Source organism: Mirounga angustirostris, unplaced genomic scaffold (genome assembly GCF_029215605.1).
Source record: "Mirounga angustirostris isolate CCGP_5_RB_7025 unplaced genomic scaffold, mMirAng1.0.hap1 SCAF_14, whole genome shotgun sequence".
Taxonomy (NCBI): Eukaryota; Metazoa; Chordata; class Mammalia; order Carnivora; family Phocidae; genus Mirounga; species Mirounga angustirostris.
In genome coordinates this window covers 89,948,605-89,966,968 of record NW_026991722.1, presented here as the reverse complement: position 1 = coordinate 89,966,968, position 18,364 = coordinate 89,948,605, and the positions used below count along the sequence as shown (strand labels likewise).

General features: G+C 47.9%; 1 protein-coding gene across 1 annotated transcript in view; it reads right to left on the bottom strand.

Moving 5' to 3' along the window:
* OSBP2 (oxysterol binding protein 2) overlaps positions 1 to 17,336 on the bottom strand; it is a 167,922-nt gene extending 150,586 nt beyond the window's left edge. The window contains exon 1 of the mRNA XM_045887311.2: positions 16,399 to 17,336. Coding sequence (XP_045743267.1) covers positions 16,399 to 17,075 — 677 coding nt within the window. The 5' untranslated portion in view covers positions 17,076 to 17,336. The remainder of the gene's footprint in view (positions 1 to 16,398) is intronic.
* Positions 17,337 to 18,364: the final 1,028 nt, after the last annotated feature.

Genomic DNA, 18,364 nt, shown 5'->3' with positions numbered 1-18,364 from the left:
CGGCATGTATTTATCAAAAATGTCCAGGGCCTGAAAGACAAGAAAAAATGGAAGAACTGTTCCAGACTGAAACTAAAGTGACAAGACAACCAAATGCAATCAACAATCCTGGATTGGCTCTTGTACCTCTAAAGGACATTACTGAGACAACTGGCAAAATCTGGATGGGATCCATAGATTGGATGATAGCATTATATCAATGTTTACAGTGCATACATAGGAGAATGCCCTTGTTTTAAGGAATACACACTGAAGTAGTGAGTGGTAATAGGCATCATGTCTGGAACTTACTCTTAAAATCTTAAGAAATATTATGTATAAATATAACATAGAGAAAGATAAGGTAAATGGAGATTAGTAACAATTGGGGGATCTGAGGGAGGAGTACATAGGAGCTATTTGTGCTATTCTTGAAATTTTCCTCTAAGTTTGAAATTATTTCAAAAGAAAAAGTTTATTTAAAAAATCTGGGAAGGGGACTCCTGGGTGGCTCAGTCAGTGAAGTGTCTGCCTTCAGATTAGGTCATGATCCCAGGGTCCTGGGATTGAGTCCTGCATCGGGCTCTCTGCTCAGTGGGGAGTCTGCTTCTCCCTCTCCCTCTGCCTGCTGCTCTGCCTGCCACTCTCCCTGCTTGTGATCTCTCTCTCTCTCTGTGGCAAATAAATAAATAAAACCTTTAAAAAAAATCTGGGGAGAAATATCAACAATTGCAACAAATGGACCTTATTTGGATCCTGATTTCTAGAAACTGTAAAAACGATTTTAAATCAGTGGGGAAATTTTAATATTGACTGGATATTTAATAATATTAAAGAATCATTGTGGGGCGCCTGGGTGGCTCATTTTTTTTAAGCAACTGCCTTCGGCTCAGGTCATGATCCTGGAGTCCCGGGATTGAGTCCCGCATCGGGCTCCCTGCTCGGCAAGGAGCCTGCTTCTCCCTCTGACCCTCCCCCCTCTCATGTGCTCTCTCTCATTCTCGCTCTCTCAAATAAATAAATAAATCTTTTAAAAAAAATAACTAATATTTATAAATATTTCAGTATGTATCTCTGTAGAGATGAAGGTTTTTAAAAAAACATAATCAAAATGGCATTAACGTGCCTAAAAGTTTAACAATGATTCTTTTTTTTTTTTTTAAAGATTTTATTTATTTACTTGACAGAGAGACAGTGAGAGAGGGAACACAAGCAGGGAGAGTGGGAGAGGGAGAAGCAGGCCTCTTGCTGAGCAGGGAGTCCAATGCAAGACTTGATCCCAGGACCCAGGGATCATGACCTGAGCCGAAGGCAGACGCTTAACTACTGAGCCACCCAGGCGCCCTCCAACATCTCTACTTTTATATGTTTGAAATTTCCCATAATAAGAAATAAAATCCATTTGAAATCCATTGCATTTTAAGTTCTTCCCTGTGTGTAGTGATAACCAACAGCAGTGCTAAACTACTTTTTTTTTTTTAATTTTATTTATTATCCATATGAGACAGAGAGACAGAGCACACAAGCCAGGGGGAGGGGCAGACGGAGAGGGAGAAGCAGGCTCCCCACTGAGCAGAGAGCCGACAGGGAGCTTGATCCCAGGACCCTGGGATCATGACCTGAGCTGAAGGCAGATGCTTAACCGACTGAGCCACCCAGGCACCCCATGAACTACTTTTTTTCCTAAAGATTTTATTTATTTATTTTAAAGTAAACGCTATAACCAACATGGAGCTTGACCTCATGACCCTGAGATCAGGAGTCGCATGCTCTAGCGACTGAGCCAGCCAGGCGCCCCTGTGCTGAACGACTTTGATGGTGAAGGGGATCTCTTGAGTCCCAGTGAGCCAGGCACAGGAATGAGGCTGTGCACGGAGCATCTCAGGAGGAGATAAAAGATGACAGGTCCTCAGGGCACAGGGCTGGATCTATTTCAAGACCTAGTCATGGGCACAGAACAATTCAGTATAGTTGAACAGATCTGTGTGGTTTTTTTTTTTTTTAATCATCACACAATCCCTGTAGCTGCAGCCACAATCTACAGAATGTTCCAACAACCTAGATTCTTCCTTTTACAAGTGATCCGTTAGCTTAAAATTTCAGCAGCACGAAAACATACCCCCCCAAAATACTTCACTAAGCAAAGGAGGTTCTAAAAAAGAAAACCAGTTAGCAAGCCAAGCAAAAGACTGAAACGCCACAAATTAGAAGTCAATTAAGGAAACACTTGGATAGAATTTTAACACACCAAGGCCAATTACAAAATTAAATGCACAAATTACAATACAAGCTTACAGATCTGATGGAGAGACATGTAATTTATTCAGGAATTCTACTTCTTCCTTTCATGGCCTCCAGTCTTATGCACATTGATATTAATATTAGATGGAATGATCTTATGTAAAAGTGACTCCCACCAAGTTTCAAGTGAAGCAGAAATGGCAGCTGAACTCCTATCAAAACATGACAGCAGCCTGCAAAGCTGAAGGCCTCACACCACAGGCAGTCACAGACTTCCCCAGCAGAGACTGTGTTTAAAACAACTGTCGCCCCAGCTTGTCACGTTCACTGTTTTGTTCAGTGAACGTGACAGGCCAGGCACTAGGCTCAGTGAAGAAAACAGACAAGGTCCAGGCTTCTGCCATGGGATGGTGGCTCTCCTGGGCCCCCCAAGAATCCAACAAGAGTGTAAGATCTTCTGTCTCTCCTCCATCATTTGATCTAACAAGGGAAGGGCCCTGTCAGCACAGAGGGGTCTCCTTATGAAAAGGTTCCTGAACTCCAGAAGGATAGACCACAGCCTGGCTATACCCAAAAGAGCCCTCAAATATGTCTTCCTCATCCTCTGGCAAATCCAGCCCTGCTTTCATTGACTGTATGTGTTACACAGGAGTGTGAGGTTAAACAGGAGGTTTTCACTAGTTAAGTTTTACTACTAGCAAAATCCTTACATTCAAAACATCCCTCTCAGTTATGGAAGGGTTTACCAAGTCCTTCCTCATGGGTTGTTTCAAACAGCCAGTTAGGGCTGTTTACAGATTATAAAAGTGTGGGCCACAGAGGTTTGGAGACTTTCTTCCACATTGTCAGGGCTGATTGTGTAACTAACAGGATATTGTGGAAATGACAGAGTCAAAAAAGTTGAAAAGGTAAAAAAAAAAAGAAGACAAAACAAAACAAAACAAAACAAACAAATAAAAAACAACCAAGTAACCACTGTGGTTTCTGCTTGCTCTCTCTTGGATCACCCTCTCTGGAAAAAGCCAGCTGCCATGTTGTGAGAACACCCAAGCAGCCCTTTGGAGAGGCCCATGGAGAGAGGCACTGAGGCCTCCTACCAACAGCCAGCACCACTGTGCCAGGCACGTAAGTGAGTCACCTTCAAGGTGGAACCTCTAGCCCCAGTCCAGCCTTCAGGTAAGTGCAGCCCTCATGAGGCATCCGAAGGCAAAATCACCTCCAACTAACCACCCACTCATGCATTCTAGCCCCACAGAAACCATGAGATAATGTTTATTATTGTTTTAAGCCGCTAAATTTTAGGATGATTTGTTAGGCAGGAAGAGAAAACACAAAGGGACATTGACCCAGCCTCTCTGAGGATGAAGAGTATGGCTGTGAGGAAGGGGTAAGTCCAGGAGTGTGGGACAGAGAAACATCCCAATGAAGAAAGAGTTTGCCTGGAAACCCATCTCAGCTCAACAGAAGAAGAACTTTCTAACAGTCAGAGTTATCTAAGGAATACCAGCTTGTCTTGGGAGATAAAGGTCTGCTCTCTGTCACCGGAGAGGTCTGCTCAGAGGCTGATGCTAATGGGGCAAAGATGTCATAGGAAGAAAACAGTGAACTTCAAGTCAATGGTTGGATCGAACGACCTGCAAGTTCCTTTCCTACCAGAGATTCTTCCACACCATGCAACTTACCCAGGGACCTGGAAAATCTTGCTCCCCAGCTTCCCAGGCTCCAATGACCTGCTTGAGCAGTGTTCATCTGGCTAATAGTTACTGAAAACTGATTTGTTCTAGGAGAAAATAGACAACACATGAGCTACTGGTCCTACCCTCAAAGAGCTGTACATGCACACGAAGCACATATTGTCACCAAGTGTAAACCAGGGCTGACAGGGGAAGGGAGGCAAGAGGCCTGCCGCCCGAAGCCATTACTATCTAGAAGGCTGCAAAGGGGAGCAAAGGGTGGCTCAGATGGTTAAGCATCTGCCTTCGGCTCAGGTCATGATCCTGGAGTCCCGGGATTGAGTCTGTGTCAGGCTCTCTGCTCGGCGGGGAGTCTGCTTCTCCCTCTGACCCTGCCCTCCTCGTGTGCTCTCTCATTCTCTCTCTTTCAAATAAATAAATAAATAAAATCTTTTAAAAAAAAATTTAGAAGGCTGCAAATGCTGCACAGGCTGTGAGGCACTCAGGTAAATGCAAGTGAGAGAGAAAGCACTCTGGACATCTGCTCGGGGTTAAGAATGCCCTAATTCCCATCTCCAGAAGGAATGACTCAGTAAACTGGCAGGGAAAATAAATGCAAACTTAGGAGAACTGCAGGACTCAGAAGAAGAAAATCACTTCTGTGCCCACAACTGGCAAAATAATTTCGTTTTCTAAAAATGGAAAATTCAAGGAAGGTGTCTTTCTTGTCACAGCATGTGAACAACGCAGCAAAAGATGATGCCCCCCAACTTAGTCGGCTTGTGCGTCTCCCCAAACTGGGAAAAGGAACACACCACTCGCCCATCTGTGGCTCAGCAAGAGCATCACCCATTCCTTCTCTACCAGGTCAGCCACAGCCTCCCTGCTGCCTGGACTCTGATCACCAAGCCACCAAGTCAACAGACATTTCTGTGCCAAGCCCAGTGCCAGGCAGAGATCATCTTTGATAACTCATCTCTCCCCCAACTTCTTCCAATTGCTTCCTCATCAAATTCTCAAGGAAGTTGGGGCTAAAAGGAACCCCACAGATCACCCAGTCCAGCCCCCTTATTTTACAGATGAAGAGTGTGATCATTGGAAGGAAGGGTAGAGGCTGGGATACACTGAAGTATTTTTCCCAATTCCTAATGTCCTCCCTGAATTACAATTCCATGTCCACACCCTTCGTCATGGGATTTTGGAGGATCACCCACTAGAGTGGGGAGTGGATACCCTCTCACCCCACTGATATCAGATGGGGCCAGGTACCCTGATTCAGCCAATGGAATATGGACCAGAGTGAAGGTGTGCAGGCTCGAACCGGGGTGCTTCCTTTCTGGCTTGCCCTCCTATACTTCTACCATCACAGGGAGAAACTGCTAGCCTACTTGTTCAAGGCAGAGGAGTGTCCCAGGTGCTGCTGCTGGAGGCAGAGCCGCTCCAGCCATCTGCAGACATGCAAGCAAGAATAAACCACTCTTGCTTTAAACCTCTGAGTTTTGGGGTGATTTATTTGGGGGCTGCCTGATCCAGGAGCACAAGTGAGCTGAGGACCCAGTTCTAACTCTCATCTACCCCCTCCCCTATTAGGATGTGCACAGAGCCCACTGTCACTGGGGTGTGACAGTAGAGGAAGAAACCAGAAGATGATCCTAGAAAGGCAGAGATGAGGCTGGTCCTGAAGATAAGCAGTGGTTGTATGTGTTTGGGATGAATGGAAGATGAAGAAGGAGTCTCTTGTGCTAAAATGCAAGGTACATGTCAGCAATCTTTGTCAGCAACCTAACTGTCTGCTTTTATTTCCACCCACCTTCTCTTAGGCTTTCACAATCATTCTTTTTGCAAGTGGAGGGCTTACTAGCCAGTTACAGAAGCCTGGAGATGTGGGAAGGGAATTTAGAGGTCTATCCTCTTGGATTAACTTCCCACAGTCCCAGATGACAGAGTTGCAGGTGGACCCTGAAAGTGGCAGTGTCCTACCCAATCAGTATAGAAGTTGTTCAAATGGGTTTGATTTTCATGCCTGCATATATCGTGCCAGGGTGCCAAGACCACCCAATGGGGAAAGGACAGTCTCTTCAACAAATGGTGCTGGGAAAATTGAATGTCTACAAGCAAAAGAATGAAATTGGAACCTTAACTGACTCCAGGGTTGGGTTAAGACAAGTATAAGAAGAGCCTGGAGCATGCTTTCAGGCTAGACACAGGAAACTTTAACACCATCAGGGTCCTATCCAAAAGACTCTAGAGCCAACTGAAGAGGCTCCTGTAAGGGCAAAGACAAGGCAGGACAATATGAGCATGATCAAGGGCAATACAACAGTGGGCTGAAACACAGCAAACATGTTTGTATCCATGAGATGATAGTGTTTTTGAGAAAACAAAAAGGATTGGTCACCATTGGAAGATAAGAACCAACTCATGATTTTGAGAGCTTGTGATTAAAAGGAAAGAATCAAGAATTTATTCTGCCTTTCCTGTGTGAACCATATCCCTGAGTAACCAGAGTAGTAGAGAAGGGGAGGTTTCTCTTTCTGGAGGTATTCCTGCTAATAAATAAGGAAGAAGTGATAGAATTACACTAATCGAAGACTGATTATCACCAGCAGCTAACATCACAAACCAAGAAGCCACCAGACATTATGAGCTCCTGATGGAAGAACACATCATCACTTGATCAAGTTTCTAGATCCATCTGTCAAATTAAAGAACTGGGAGGACATGTTAACCTACACGAAGAGAATGCAATCAGCTAAACCCAGACTGTGCGAAATTCTGTGGGTAGACCTTACTTGGGTCCCGATACAAATACATGAATCAAAAAAACATTTTGTGACATTTGAGACAATCGAAACTGTGAACACCAGATATTTGATGATAATAAGGAATTATTCATTTGTTTTAGTGTCACGATGGTATTGTGGATATGCCCTTAAAAATCCTTATCCTCGGGCGCCTGGGTGGCTCAGTTGGTTAAGCGACTGCCTTCGGCTCAGGTCATGATCCTGGAGTCCTGGGATCGAGTCCCGCATCGGGCTCCCTGCTCAGCGGGGAGTCTGCTTCTCCCTCTCCTGCTCCCCCCTCTTGTGCTCTTTCTCTCTCTCACTCTCTCTCTCAAATAAATAAATAAAATCTTTAAAAAAAAAAAAATCCTTATCCTCTAGGGCGCCTGGGTGGCTCAGATGGTTAAGCGTCTGCCTTCGGCTCAGGTCATGATCCCAGGGTCCTGGGATCGAGTCCCACATCAGGCTCCCTGCTCCTTGGGAGCCTGCTTCTCTCTCTCTCTCTCTGTCTTTCATGAATAAATAAATAAAATCTTAAAAAAAAAATCCTTATCCTCTAGAGATACATACTGAAACATTCACAGGTGAAATGTGATATTTGGGATTCACTTTGAAATGGTATTGGCCAGAAAGTTAGTAATGGGTGCACAGGGGTTTGTTATACTATTGTCTACTCTTATAGATGTTTAAAATGCTTCATACTGAAGAGTTTTAAATACAAATGAGTACAATGAGTTGTCAATACTGTCACATGTCCTGGCTCATGCTAAGCCTCAGAAAAGGAGCTAAAAATCTGAGCAATGTGTAGCTTCTGTGGCCGCTCGATTCTCCTGGCAAGTCAGTGCCTCCCCATGGGCTGCTGCAATAGTTCAGCCTGTATGTTGGGTCTTTATAACATGTAAAAAGATTAAAATGACAAAGTGTCTTCTATTTTAAAAAAGGACTTCACTGAAATTTGAGAATCTACTAAGTAGAAGGCACTATGCCCAGCACCCCAGGGGCCCCCTCAGTGGGAAGACACAGCCCCAGGCTCTGGCGGGGAGGAGCCGGATGTTAACCTAAAGGAGGGAGCCAAACCAACATCCTGCTAATAGGGGTGCATGGCCAAATACATAATACACAAAAGGGCATCAGAGGAAGGACAGCTCTGCCAGCTCAGCTCATTGCAGAGGAACGCAGGCAGGTTCTCCTGAGATGACTTGGAATTAAGACTGTCAGCTAGGACGTCGGTAGCAATGAAGAGGGGATCTCCTGGCTGAAAGGATGGCTGGTGCAGAGATCTGAAGGGGAGTCTGAAGGGCATGTGGTGTGCAGAGGGGGAATAAGGCAAATTAGGCAGAAGATGGTTCAAGGCCCAGGTATCAAGAGAGAGGGAGAGAGGGACGGGGCACCCAGCTGGGCAGGGCAGTGAGGGGTGAGCCCAGGAAGGCCACACGCTGTATTTCGGGAAGACAGTACCTACTGCAGCTTCAAAGGACAACACAAGGGCGCCTGGGTGGCTCAGTTGGTTAAGCGAGTGCCTTCGGCTCAGGTCATGATCCTGGAGTCCCTGGATCAAGTGCCGCATCAGGCTCCCTGCTCGGCGGGGAGTCTGCTTCTCCCTCTGACCCTCCCCCTCTCATGTGCTCTCTCTCTCTCATTCTCTCTGTCTCAAATAAATAAATAAAATCTTTAAAAAAAAAAAAAAAAAGGACAACACAATCTGGCAGTGTCCTATGCAAGCTCAGCAATTCCAATAGCCCTCTTCTTGGTTTAGGCAATGGCCCAGCAATGCAGATCAAATGGTGTGAGTCAAGATTGTTAAATCGGCCTTCAGTGCGCCGAGGTGTGGTTGAGCATGTGATGAGGTGTCAAGACCAGTGGAGCTTAGTGATCAGGACTCTTAAAAATGGAAACAGACGCGGGAAAGAGTCCCATGTAAAAGAAAAAAACAGAGTACCCAGCATGACCCTGAAACTCATCGACAGTTTGCTTCATGTGTCTGATTATGAAAGGAGCCTCTTAAAGCCACATCTTTGTGTGGTGACACCTGGTATGTGTGTGATTCACCACACATCAAAGCTGCCAATTTCAATTCTATTCAGGGTGTTTCTTACCATCTCCTACTCCCTGTATGTCAGTTTACAGTGGAGTGTATTTCTCTCCTCCTAGGATAAGCAGACATTGATCTGGGTTAAGGAACCCCACACCCTTTTCACAGACCTGTCTTTCTTTCCTGACACAGTTTGCCAACTATACCCCAGAAGACTATAGGAGGCATGGGAGGGGCATGCTTGAATACCCAGCTCCCTGCAAGCTCCCCCATGGCACTGTGTCTGAACCTGCTGGCCTTTTACTGAATGGCCAGGATGGGTATGGATATCCCTCCTCCCCTTCCTCCTCCACGTGGTGGTTTTATGATGGATGGTATGCATGTCCATCTCCCACACTGCGTTATAGATTGTTGGCCCTCGATAAATGATACACCCAAAGCTGGTATAATGCTTACTGTCACAAATGTTCCGGACTGTTCATCAGGCCCCAATCTTGGATTAACAGACCCTCCCCAAAGAAGGCACAAGCTGAAGAACTCACATCAGACATTCCATCAAAGGCACAAAAGTACTTGCAGAGGAAGGAAGAACATGTGGCAAGTGCACTGCAGTCATGTGCAAAATCAAGTCAGCAAAGGGTCTCAGGGAAGGTCTAGATGACAAAAGTGTCTACGAAACAATAAAGGGACAACCACTGTGGCTAGAGGCTCCGAAGAGAAGGCCCTCAAGCACACAGAGCAGCAGGCCATGCCCACACCCTGCAAGACTGGCATGTGTTTTCTCTGATAGGCAGTAAGAAGCCACTCTGCCACTCAAAGCCAAATGTAAGCACTCACTCTCCCTGAACCGGAGTGAGTGTTGGCCTTTCCCTGTGCCTGACATCACTGAAGTCTGCAAGGAGGAAGGAGGTCAGAGCTATGCAGAAAAGAATTAACACAGCTGGGCTGAGGCCACTTATCCTTTGAAAGATTTGCCCTGGGCTGGCATCTGGGAGTTTGGGTTTGGAGAGGGCTCCCCCCACTCGCTAACTGCTAAAGGTGGCTCACTGTGCCTAAACTACTCACACAAAATCTCGGTCTATGCTGAATACCTGCTTTCATTCTGGCAGTCTGGACGGTGGGTATATGCCAGGCAGACAGTGCCCACATGGTCAGCCCCCCAGTAAAAACCATGGCCACCAAGTCTCTGAGGAGCTTCCCTGGCTGGTAACATTTCACACGTGTTGTCACAACTCATTGAGGAGGAACTGAGCATGTCCTGTGTGACTCCACTGGGAAAGGACCCTCAGAAGCTCGCATGTGGTTTCCCCAGACTTCACCCCATGCCCTTCTTCCTTTTGCTGATGGTGATTTGCCCCCTTTCACTGTAATAAAGCACAGCTGTGAACACGGATAGATGCTGAGTCCTAGGAGTCCTCCTGGCTCCTTATGGAACCTAGAGGGTTAGTCTTAGAGATCCCAACACAGGGCCCCAGCAAGAGGTCTCCCCTACAAAGAGGTGCGTGGAGTCCATGAGCTGCCCCCTGGTGCCATCTGTGAACTCCCACTTCCTTCCTTCATATATCAGAACAATGCTCCTGGCCTGCACTCCTCACTGAAACCGTGAACTGGAAATCGCTCTGACATCTGCAGAGAACCCCACAGATGTGAAGGCCTGTTATTTGATTGGATCTAATGTTTTAGGGTGGAGGCATCACCTCTGATCCATGGCCTGCTTCCCACGGGGTCTTGCACATGGAGGGCTTGCAAAAGCAAACCTTCCGGTGCACAGGAAACTAGTTGAAGGAGCTATAAGATCAAGAAAAGCCCTTTTAAAGCTTTACCTTTGTTCCCCATTCCTCCAACGACCACCACACTTTACAAAGTGAAAAGTCATCCTAGGTATATACAGACCATAAGCACAAACACTTGCAACCCTACGGAAATATGAAAGTAGGACCACAGAAAGAGGCTACTGTTTCACTGAAGAGCCTATTTCAACACAGTCGAATCTGTCAACATAATATATCCAGATAATCTGCATTTCATAGCTTTTCTGGCACTAAAGGCTTCAGCCGGCAATCTCCCACTTATCATCCCAATCTCATTCGAGCAAACAAGTTTTTGAAACTGAAAACAAATTAAGAAAAACCCAAGTTTGGCATTAACCTACTTGGCTCCCTGAAATCTCATAAAATTGCAGGCAATTCTCATTCATTCACTCACTCTTCCATTCAGATTAGCCAAGCTACTGAGAACATATCAACAGCAAAGCACCTGCCAGGCTCCATGCGGAATACAAAGAAGATGCTGAACTTGGCCATGGTGTTCCTTTTGTACAAAAGCTGTCTGCAGAGATGCCCACACGGGCACCGTGTGCGTGTGTGGCTCCCAGAGAAAGAAGACAATGGCCCTTGGATCAGTCAGGGGCCACTGTGGGTATTTCAAACAGGAGAAAACCAATGCAGGGAGGGATGTATGAACAACATAAGGGACGCAACTGTTGAAAAAGAAGCCTGGAGAAGACAAGGCAAGTCCGGGGCCATTGGGTGGGGAGCTAGCACCACAGTGGGGATGCACTGTCCAGCACAGGGGCTGGAAGCTGGGACGCCAGTGGAAGGCAGACCTGAACCACAATGTGGCCCTAGGAATGGAGAGGAGGGACTAGAGGAGAAAGACAGGCAGGGCTCGCAATTCCATCTGATGTCAGAATAGAGAAGGAGGAGGCAGCAAGCATGGCTCAGAGGTTTTCAGCTATTCATAGAAAGAGAAAAGTTAGCAGAAGGAACAGGATTGGTGCGGAAAATTACAATCGGTGTCACTAGACCTTGCTGAGAACATTGGTGTGTACTGGGTTCCTCCAAAATATGCTGCCAATCCACTCACAACCTCTTTGCCACACCCTTCTGCTAAATGTTAAGAAAATACACTTCAAGCAAATGTGGACACGTTTTCAGCCTGTGCATTCCTTTTCAGCCTCCTAATGGTCTTATAGTATGAAACACTGGATGATATTTTAAAGTAAAGCTGAATCCAATATGATAAGGCCACCATCTTCTAGAGTGGAGACCCCAGTGGCTTAACCTGCAGACTTGCATCCTCAGGGACACTTTGCAACTGGAGAGTCTTTCCCATCCCCGTCCTTTGAGTATTACCTAAAGTGATGTTGAGAACACTACTATTTCCTGGCAGCCCATCTCCATGAGAATTTGCCTTTGAGAGATGGTCTCACCGGAAGATCCATCCTAGAGTCAAAGAGGTCTTGGTGTGCCAACTTCTCTTACCTGACTTGGTACCACCCCACAATGGGCCCAGCTCACCACATGTTCAGTGGTCTTCCTCAGCCAGAAGACTTTCAAAATTTACTCTTACTTGACCGAAGTCTTCTTTCTTACAGACCCAGGCTAATTTCTTTGAAGACTTCCTTGCTAACTGGCCTAGCTATGCCTACCTGCCATAGATCAGTCTGAACAACAAATAAATTAAAACAAATGCTTCTGTTTGAAATCGTTTGCTGGGAAACAAACATCATTTATAGTGTCACCAAATAGGCAACTGGTATAAACAAAACAGAATTTTGCTTAACCAAATCAATGTTGTCATTAATGTGGAGAAAGCTCATGCGTGGAAAACTCTAGCCCTAAGAACTTGCTGAAGCGATACCTTTGAAAATTCCCCATCACTTATGAATTTTTCCTTAATGTAACATGTAATCACATGTTCTCTATGAGATAAGAACTGGGGATAAGTTTTTTAAAATGGGAACTAATAACCAAAAGACCACATTCTCTTTGTGTCCAAAGAGACATATGACTAAGCATGTCAGCAATAGAATAAGAATCTCATCTCCTGTATTTATTTAGATTCCTAGCACATTGTTGGAAAGAAGTCAAAACCTGCCAACAGTTACCAATACTTCCCCGAAATGGTTTCTATATGTGACAATATTTACAAAGAGCATTTTTTTAATCCTGATAATAGGACTGTTACCAAGCCCAGCTGTTGGCACTAGGTACCTTCTCCTTTAGAATAAACTTAAGTGATCAAATGAGTTTCTCAAGCAAAATCCAGGGCGGAAGTACCTGAGAAAGCCACACATAACAGAGAAATTCTAATCTAAACCTCCACTGATTTTCCATTAAGGTACAAATAATGGGGATAGAAATTCAGGACAAGACTATGAGACACCATAGTACACCCATCAATGCAGACAATAGCAAGTGTTGCAAAGGATATAGATCCATAAAATCTATTAACTGCCGGTGGGAGTATACATTGGTACAACTGCTTTGGAAAACAGTTTGGCATTATGTAAGGTGAACCTTCACATTCCTACAACCCAGCAATTTCACCCAAGAGAATCTCCTGCATGTGTACAAGAACTGTCATGGTCAGCCATCAAGAGGAGAATGCATAAATAAAAAGTGACACACTCACGTCCTGGACTGTTATAAAGCCATCAGAATAAGTCCCCCCAAATCATATATTGTACAATACCCTTTTTTATAAAGTTAAAAATGGTTGAAATGAAAACTATGGGGCTTTTAAAATTGCATATAGATGCGATAAAACTGAATAAAAAGGAAAGAAAGAGGACAGTGACATAAATTTGGGATGGTGGTTACCCCGGAGTGGGGCAGGCTGGAGAATGGGAGAGGGGAGAGAGCACAAGAAATATGTGCCCACATTTTCTCTGAAGATATTTCTCTGAACACCAGGCTTCACTTAGTTAAAAAAAAGAATAATAAAATAAAATTAGAGTGGTCTTTCCAAAAGGGAAGCTTGCAAGGGAAATGGCTCTGATTTCTTCTCCACCAAGTGCATCACCCTACCAGGTTAAACCTGGCTCTACCTGGCCCCTAAGGGAGAGAGATCATGAATAAAAATTCTCTCTGTCTTCAGCTCACAAGCACTTGAATTTTGCCACTCTTCTGGCCACACACACTTGGAGAACCACTGAGAGGGGCACCTGGGTAGCTCAGTTGGTTAAGCATCTGCCTTCGGCTCAGGTCATAATCCCAGGGTTCTAGGATTGAGCCCCATGTCAGGCTTCCTACTCAGTGGGGAGCCTACTTCTCCCTCTCCCTCTGCCTGCCACTCTCCCTGCTTGTGCTCACTCCCTCTGTGTCCAATAAATAAATAAAATCTTAAAAAAAAAAAAAAAAAGAACCACTGAGAGCTGGGGTTCCAGACAGGGTAAGAAGAAAACACATATGTACAGCACCGGGAACAGACAGAGCCCACATAACCCACCCTGCTGCCATCAGAACTATGAGCCACAGGGCTGGAGGGCACTCCGTCCTTGACCCCAGCAGGCAGGATGGCCCTGTCTGGTCTAGAAGGCAGGATTCAGACCAGAAGCAGGGACAGGAGAGCAGTGTCAAACAACTGAAGTACTGAGAAGCACAAGGAGGGGCAGACCAAAGGGTCCTCCAAAAGGCACAACGGGGTACAAGAAAGAAGTGGCAGTTTGGGCTCCACCTCAGAGGGGCCTCTTCTGCACTTGGAGACTCACCCATCTCCCCTGGCATCTGGGAGCCACCCACAAGTGAGGTGCCTCTGGGCGAGCCACAGAAGGTTTGTTCGTTTGGCCTCGGTTTCCTTTCCTCTAAAATGGGAATGAGGACATATTCATGGAAAGACTCACATAGGACTAAATGATGGCACAGGGCTGTCCTAATGTTGGGAATCATTCATTCCACCCAGACAAGTCAAGCAACAGTTCTGCCCACCTTGGAGTCTAGAAATGTCCAAAAACAAAGCAACCGAGCTGGATTGTGCAAGCACACACACAAGAAACTTGCTCCCAACCCCTTCATCCCCCCAAACCAGTATCTGTGCCCACAACCTTATCAGCAAGCAATAAGAATTTTTCTTGCTGCCCAGAGAATCTGCACATTTGAGATAACCTTGAAATGCCAACTGTCTACACACAGTTATTTTAGAGAAAAGAAATTGGTAAACCTTTGCTCTTTCTATTAGAATAAAACAAAAGAAAAGTGCATGAGATCAGGTTTTACTTCCGCTAGAACTGTGGGACCCTATACTCATAAACATTACCTTGACCCCTCTAGGTTAGTCGTACCTGGTAAATACAGATAACAATGTGAACTCGAGAAAGTGGGCATTAGGACACAGATCTGGGACAGGCACAGACTGTGGATACAACAGGCCCAGGTCAGAATCTCTCCCCATTGCCGATGGGGCCAGAGACTTCCGACAAGCTACATCCTCCTGTCAAACCTCAGAACCCCTCGACAATCCTGGAGCCCACCTCACAGTGTGGTTGTGAGGATGAAGTGAATGTAACATAAAAAAGAGTGTGTGGTCCACAGCCAACAGTGACATATTTATAGCAAATCACAGATGATCCCTACCACTGCATGTCTTGGTGAAATGTTTACACACCTGACAGAAAATGGTAAGTGGGATAAAAACACCCTTTGGAAAAGAATCATTTCTTGTTTGGTTGCCTAACTATAAGAATGCTATGTTCTGTGTGATCTGGAGGGTGCAGCTGAGTGGGCTGAGGGGCACCAAGATACCACATGAGAAAGGCACATGAGAAATACTTGTCAGTTTTCTCCCCTGCCAGGAATTAATGACAGTGGTCCCCATTTGGGAGTGGGAACCATCATTTAAGTTCAGTGGAGCTCCCCAATTGTCAGGGGCATCATAGACTCAACCATCCTCCAGAAGCTGTGTTCCAAAAAGGCGAGGAAGGATCCTACAAACCCTATAGTGAGCGACCTGAAGGGATACTGCCTGGCCAAGTGAAGTGACCAAGGTGACCTGAGTTTCACCAAACAGCAAGGCAGGGCCCTGCTGTCTGCAAAGACAATGGCGCAGTGCTTCTCAGACCGTGGTCCGCAGCAGCAGCATCTGGGAACTTGTGAGAAATGTCAAACCTCAGGTCCTCCTAGACCCACCGCATCAGAAACTCGGCAGAGAGGCAAGTACTTTATGTTTCAACAAGTCCTTCAGGGAATTCTGATACCGGCTCATGTTTGAGAACAAATGGCGTAGGGTGGCCTGAGATCTCAAAGTTGAAACCAACCATCCCCAGGAAACATACTAAGGCACTAGCCAGTTAGAAAAGAGAGAAGCCTCTGGTATCTTTCTCCCTTTCATCGGGCAGATAGTACTAGCTATCTCACCACCGGACTTCAGTTTTGAATCCCCTGCTGCTTCTGCAATAAGGAAGGTGACAGTGGGATGCTTCTGGTTCTCCACAGAATGCTAAGATGGGCCCCTAAAACGCAGGTGCTGTATCTGATACATCTGGACTGCTGCCAGTGGGTTCCAAGGACTGAACAAGGTGATTGTTCCCCTCAATCCCTAACACAATGATCTTAGCTCCTGAACCAGAATCAAAGACTGGGGAACTGACACTGGTTGGCTGCCCCAAGGCTCCACTACCCCCAAGACCAGAGGGGCCCTGAGGCCCCAGATCACTCTCTCACTCCACCTCCCCACTCACTCCTGAAACCCAAGCTGGTCAGGGGTCTTGTCCACTGGGGGCTCCCCTGTCAGAGGTCAGGGCCCCCAGCCCTTGGAGGTTAGTCAGAAATACTATTTCTCCCGCTAGAGTCCATGTTCCCAACCATCCCTAAGCTAGTGGCAGTGTCCTCCAACCCCACACACCCTCTGTCACCATCACTGCAACATCACCACGCTCCAACCTCAGATGCCCCAGTGTGCACGTACATACCTGTAGTAAGACAGCAGACCATTGCTGAGCACGAACCAACGGCGCTGGTAGCCTTTCAGGTAGTTGGTCCATTTGAGCAGCCAGCCCTTGAAGCTGTCCAGAGGCAGTAAGACCTTGGGCGCAGCGGAGGTCGCGCCAGTCCCTGACATTGGAACCCCAAGAGACGCCCTCACCTGTCCGGGTCGCAGCAGGGGCGGGGGCTTTGACGCCGGCAGCGACCCCGGCTCGGGTTTGGTCCAGGGCGCGCTCCCCACGCCTGGCCCCAGGGCCGGCAGCTGCTCTGATGAGGCCTTGGGGCAGGGCCCAGCCCCCGCACTGGAGCCCAACTCTGGCCGGGGCCCTGACCCCCGCCCCAACCCCAGCAGCAGTTCCGTTCCCTGTTTGGACTCTGGCCTTGGCTCGGACGTCTTCTCAGGGTCCAGTCTTGGCACCGGCTCAGAAACTGGCTCCGACACCTGTTCCGACACCGGCTGCCGCTCGGGCTTCGGCACTTGCTGGGGCTGAGGCTGGGGCTTGGGCTGGGGCTTGGGCTCCGGCCCGGGGCCAGGCGTGGAAGCGCTCATGCTCGGCGCCGCCGTGTGGCAGGACAGGCAGGGGACAACCGTGAACAGCGACGAGAGTCCGCGGGTGCGGCCGCCACAGCCGCCGCCTCGGCACAGAGCGGCCGCTTTCCCCATAGAGCCCGCCGACCGGAGCGCGGCCGAGTCGCGGGGAGGGGGAAGCGGGAGGCGGAGGCCGGGGGCGGGGCCGGGGGCGCCGTCACGAGCGCGCGGCGCGGGGCGGGGGCGCGCGCAGGTCCCCTCGCGGCCCCGGGCGCCCCGAGCCGCCAGCGCCAGCCGACTGTTGTCCTTCCCGCGCGCAGCGGGCCGGAGCTGGACCTCTGTCCCTCCCGTGTGTCGCCAGCGCCCGGCTCAGGTCTGGCCCTTGGAAGGCGCCCTGGAAACACCTGTGGCGCTAGAGCTTCGTGGGCGGGCGACGCGGAAGGGACGGCGCGCTTTAGGCCACCCTCGCTGCCTGCCTCCCAGCCCGTGCCAGGCTCTGGGGGAACAATGACGAATGCGGAGCCCGCCGGCTCGCAGCGCAGCTCTGCCGGCCGAGCCCAGCGCCGGCGCTCCCCAGTCCGGGGTGGGTTCCCTCTCCGAAACCCAGGCGATCGCGGTGTGGGGGAGCAGGTGCCGCGTTCGGAAACCACGAAATGCTCCCGAAGCCCCGGGGCCCAGCCGGATGACGCTAAAAGCTGAGGAGGACGCCCACCGCCCCCCATGGGAGCCATTACCTGTCTGTGGGTCCTTACTCGAGGATCAAGCTCAGTGGCCGAAGTCACCAACGCCTCCACCTCCTGAGCAGGCTGGCCTCTAGTTCATGACCCCGCACTTCGCTGCCAAGTGGCGACATAGTTCAGGCTCTCTAAACGAATATGGAGTTTTTGTAAACCGGGCGTTTTAAGTATAACAAGGGACATCTGAAAGCGGAGTTCTTAACTTGGACCTCCTGGATATCCCTGGGTAATCCTGGCTGGCAGTCTATGAAGCTTCTGCAATCGTCTGCTGAGTTTTATGTGTCTGTGCAATTTTCTAGGGAGAAAGTCCACGGTTTTCATGAGATTCCCAAAGGAGTCTGTGATCCCAGAAAGGTTAAATATTTTAAAGACTATCCTAAAGGGAAAGGTCGATGGTTACCACAAATAATGGAAAATACAAGTGGAAATGTTGGCTTTGGGCCTCCCACCCAGACCCTTTCATCTCTAGACCTCTGTGCAGGCTCCCCTCTACTCATCCTAACGAGTCTTACGCTCCCTTTGCCCACTGTTCTTTCCTGATCTTTGCTTGTGACAAGACTGCCTGTGCAGGGACCAGCCTCCTACACAAAGTGATAGCCTGAGCCCAGCACGCTGGAATGTCCTAGAAACAGGTGGTGCAGGCACTCCCCAAACAGAACTCCTTGCCATCCTTGCTGGTGACTGAGA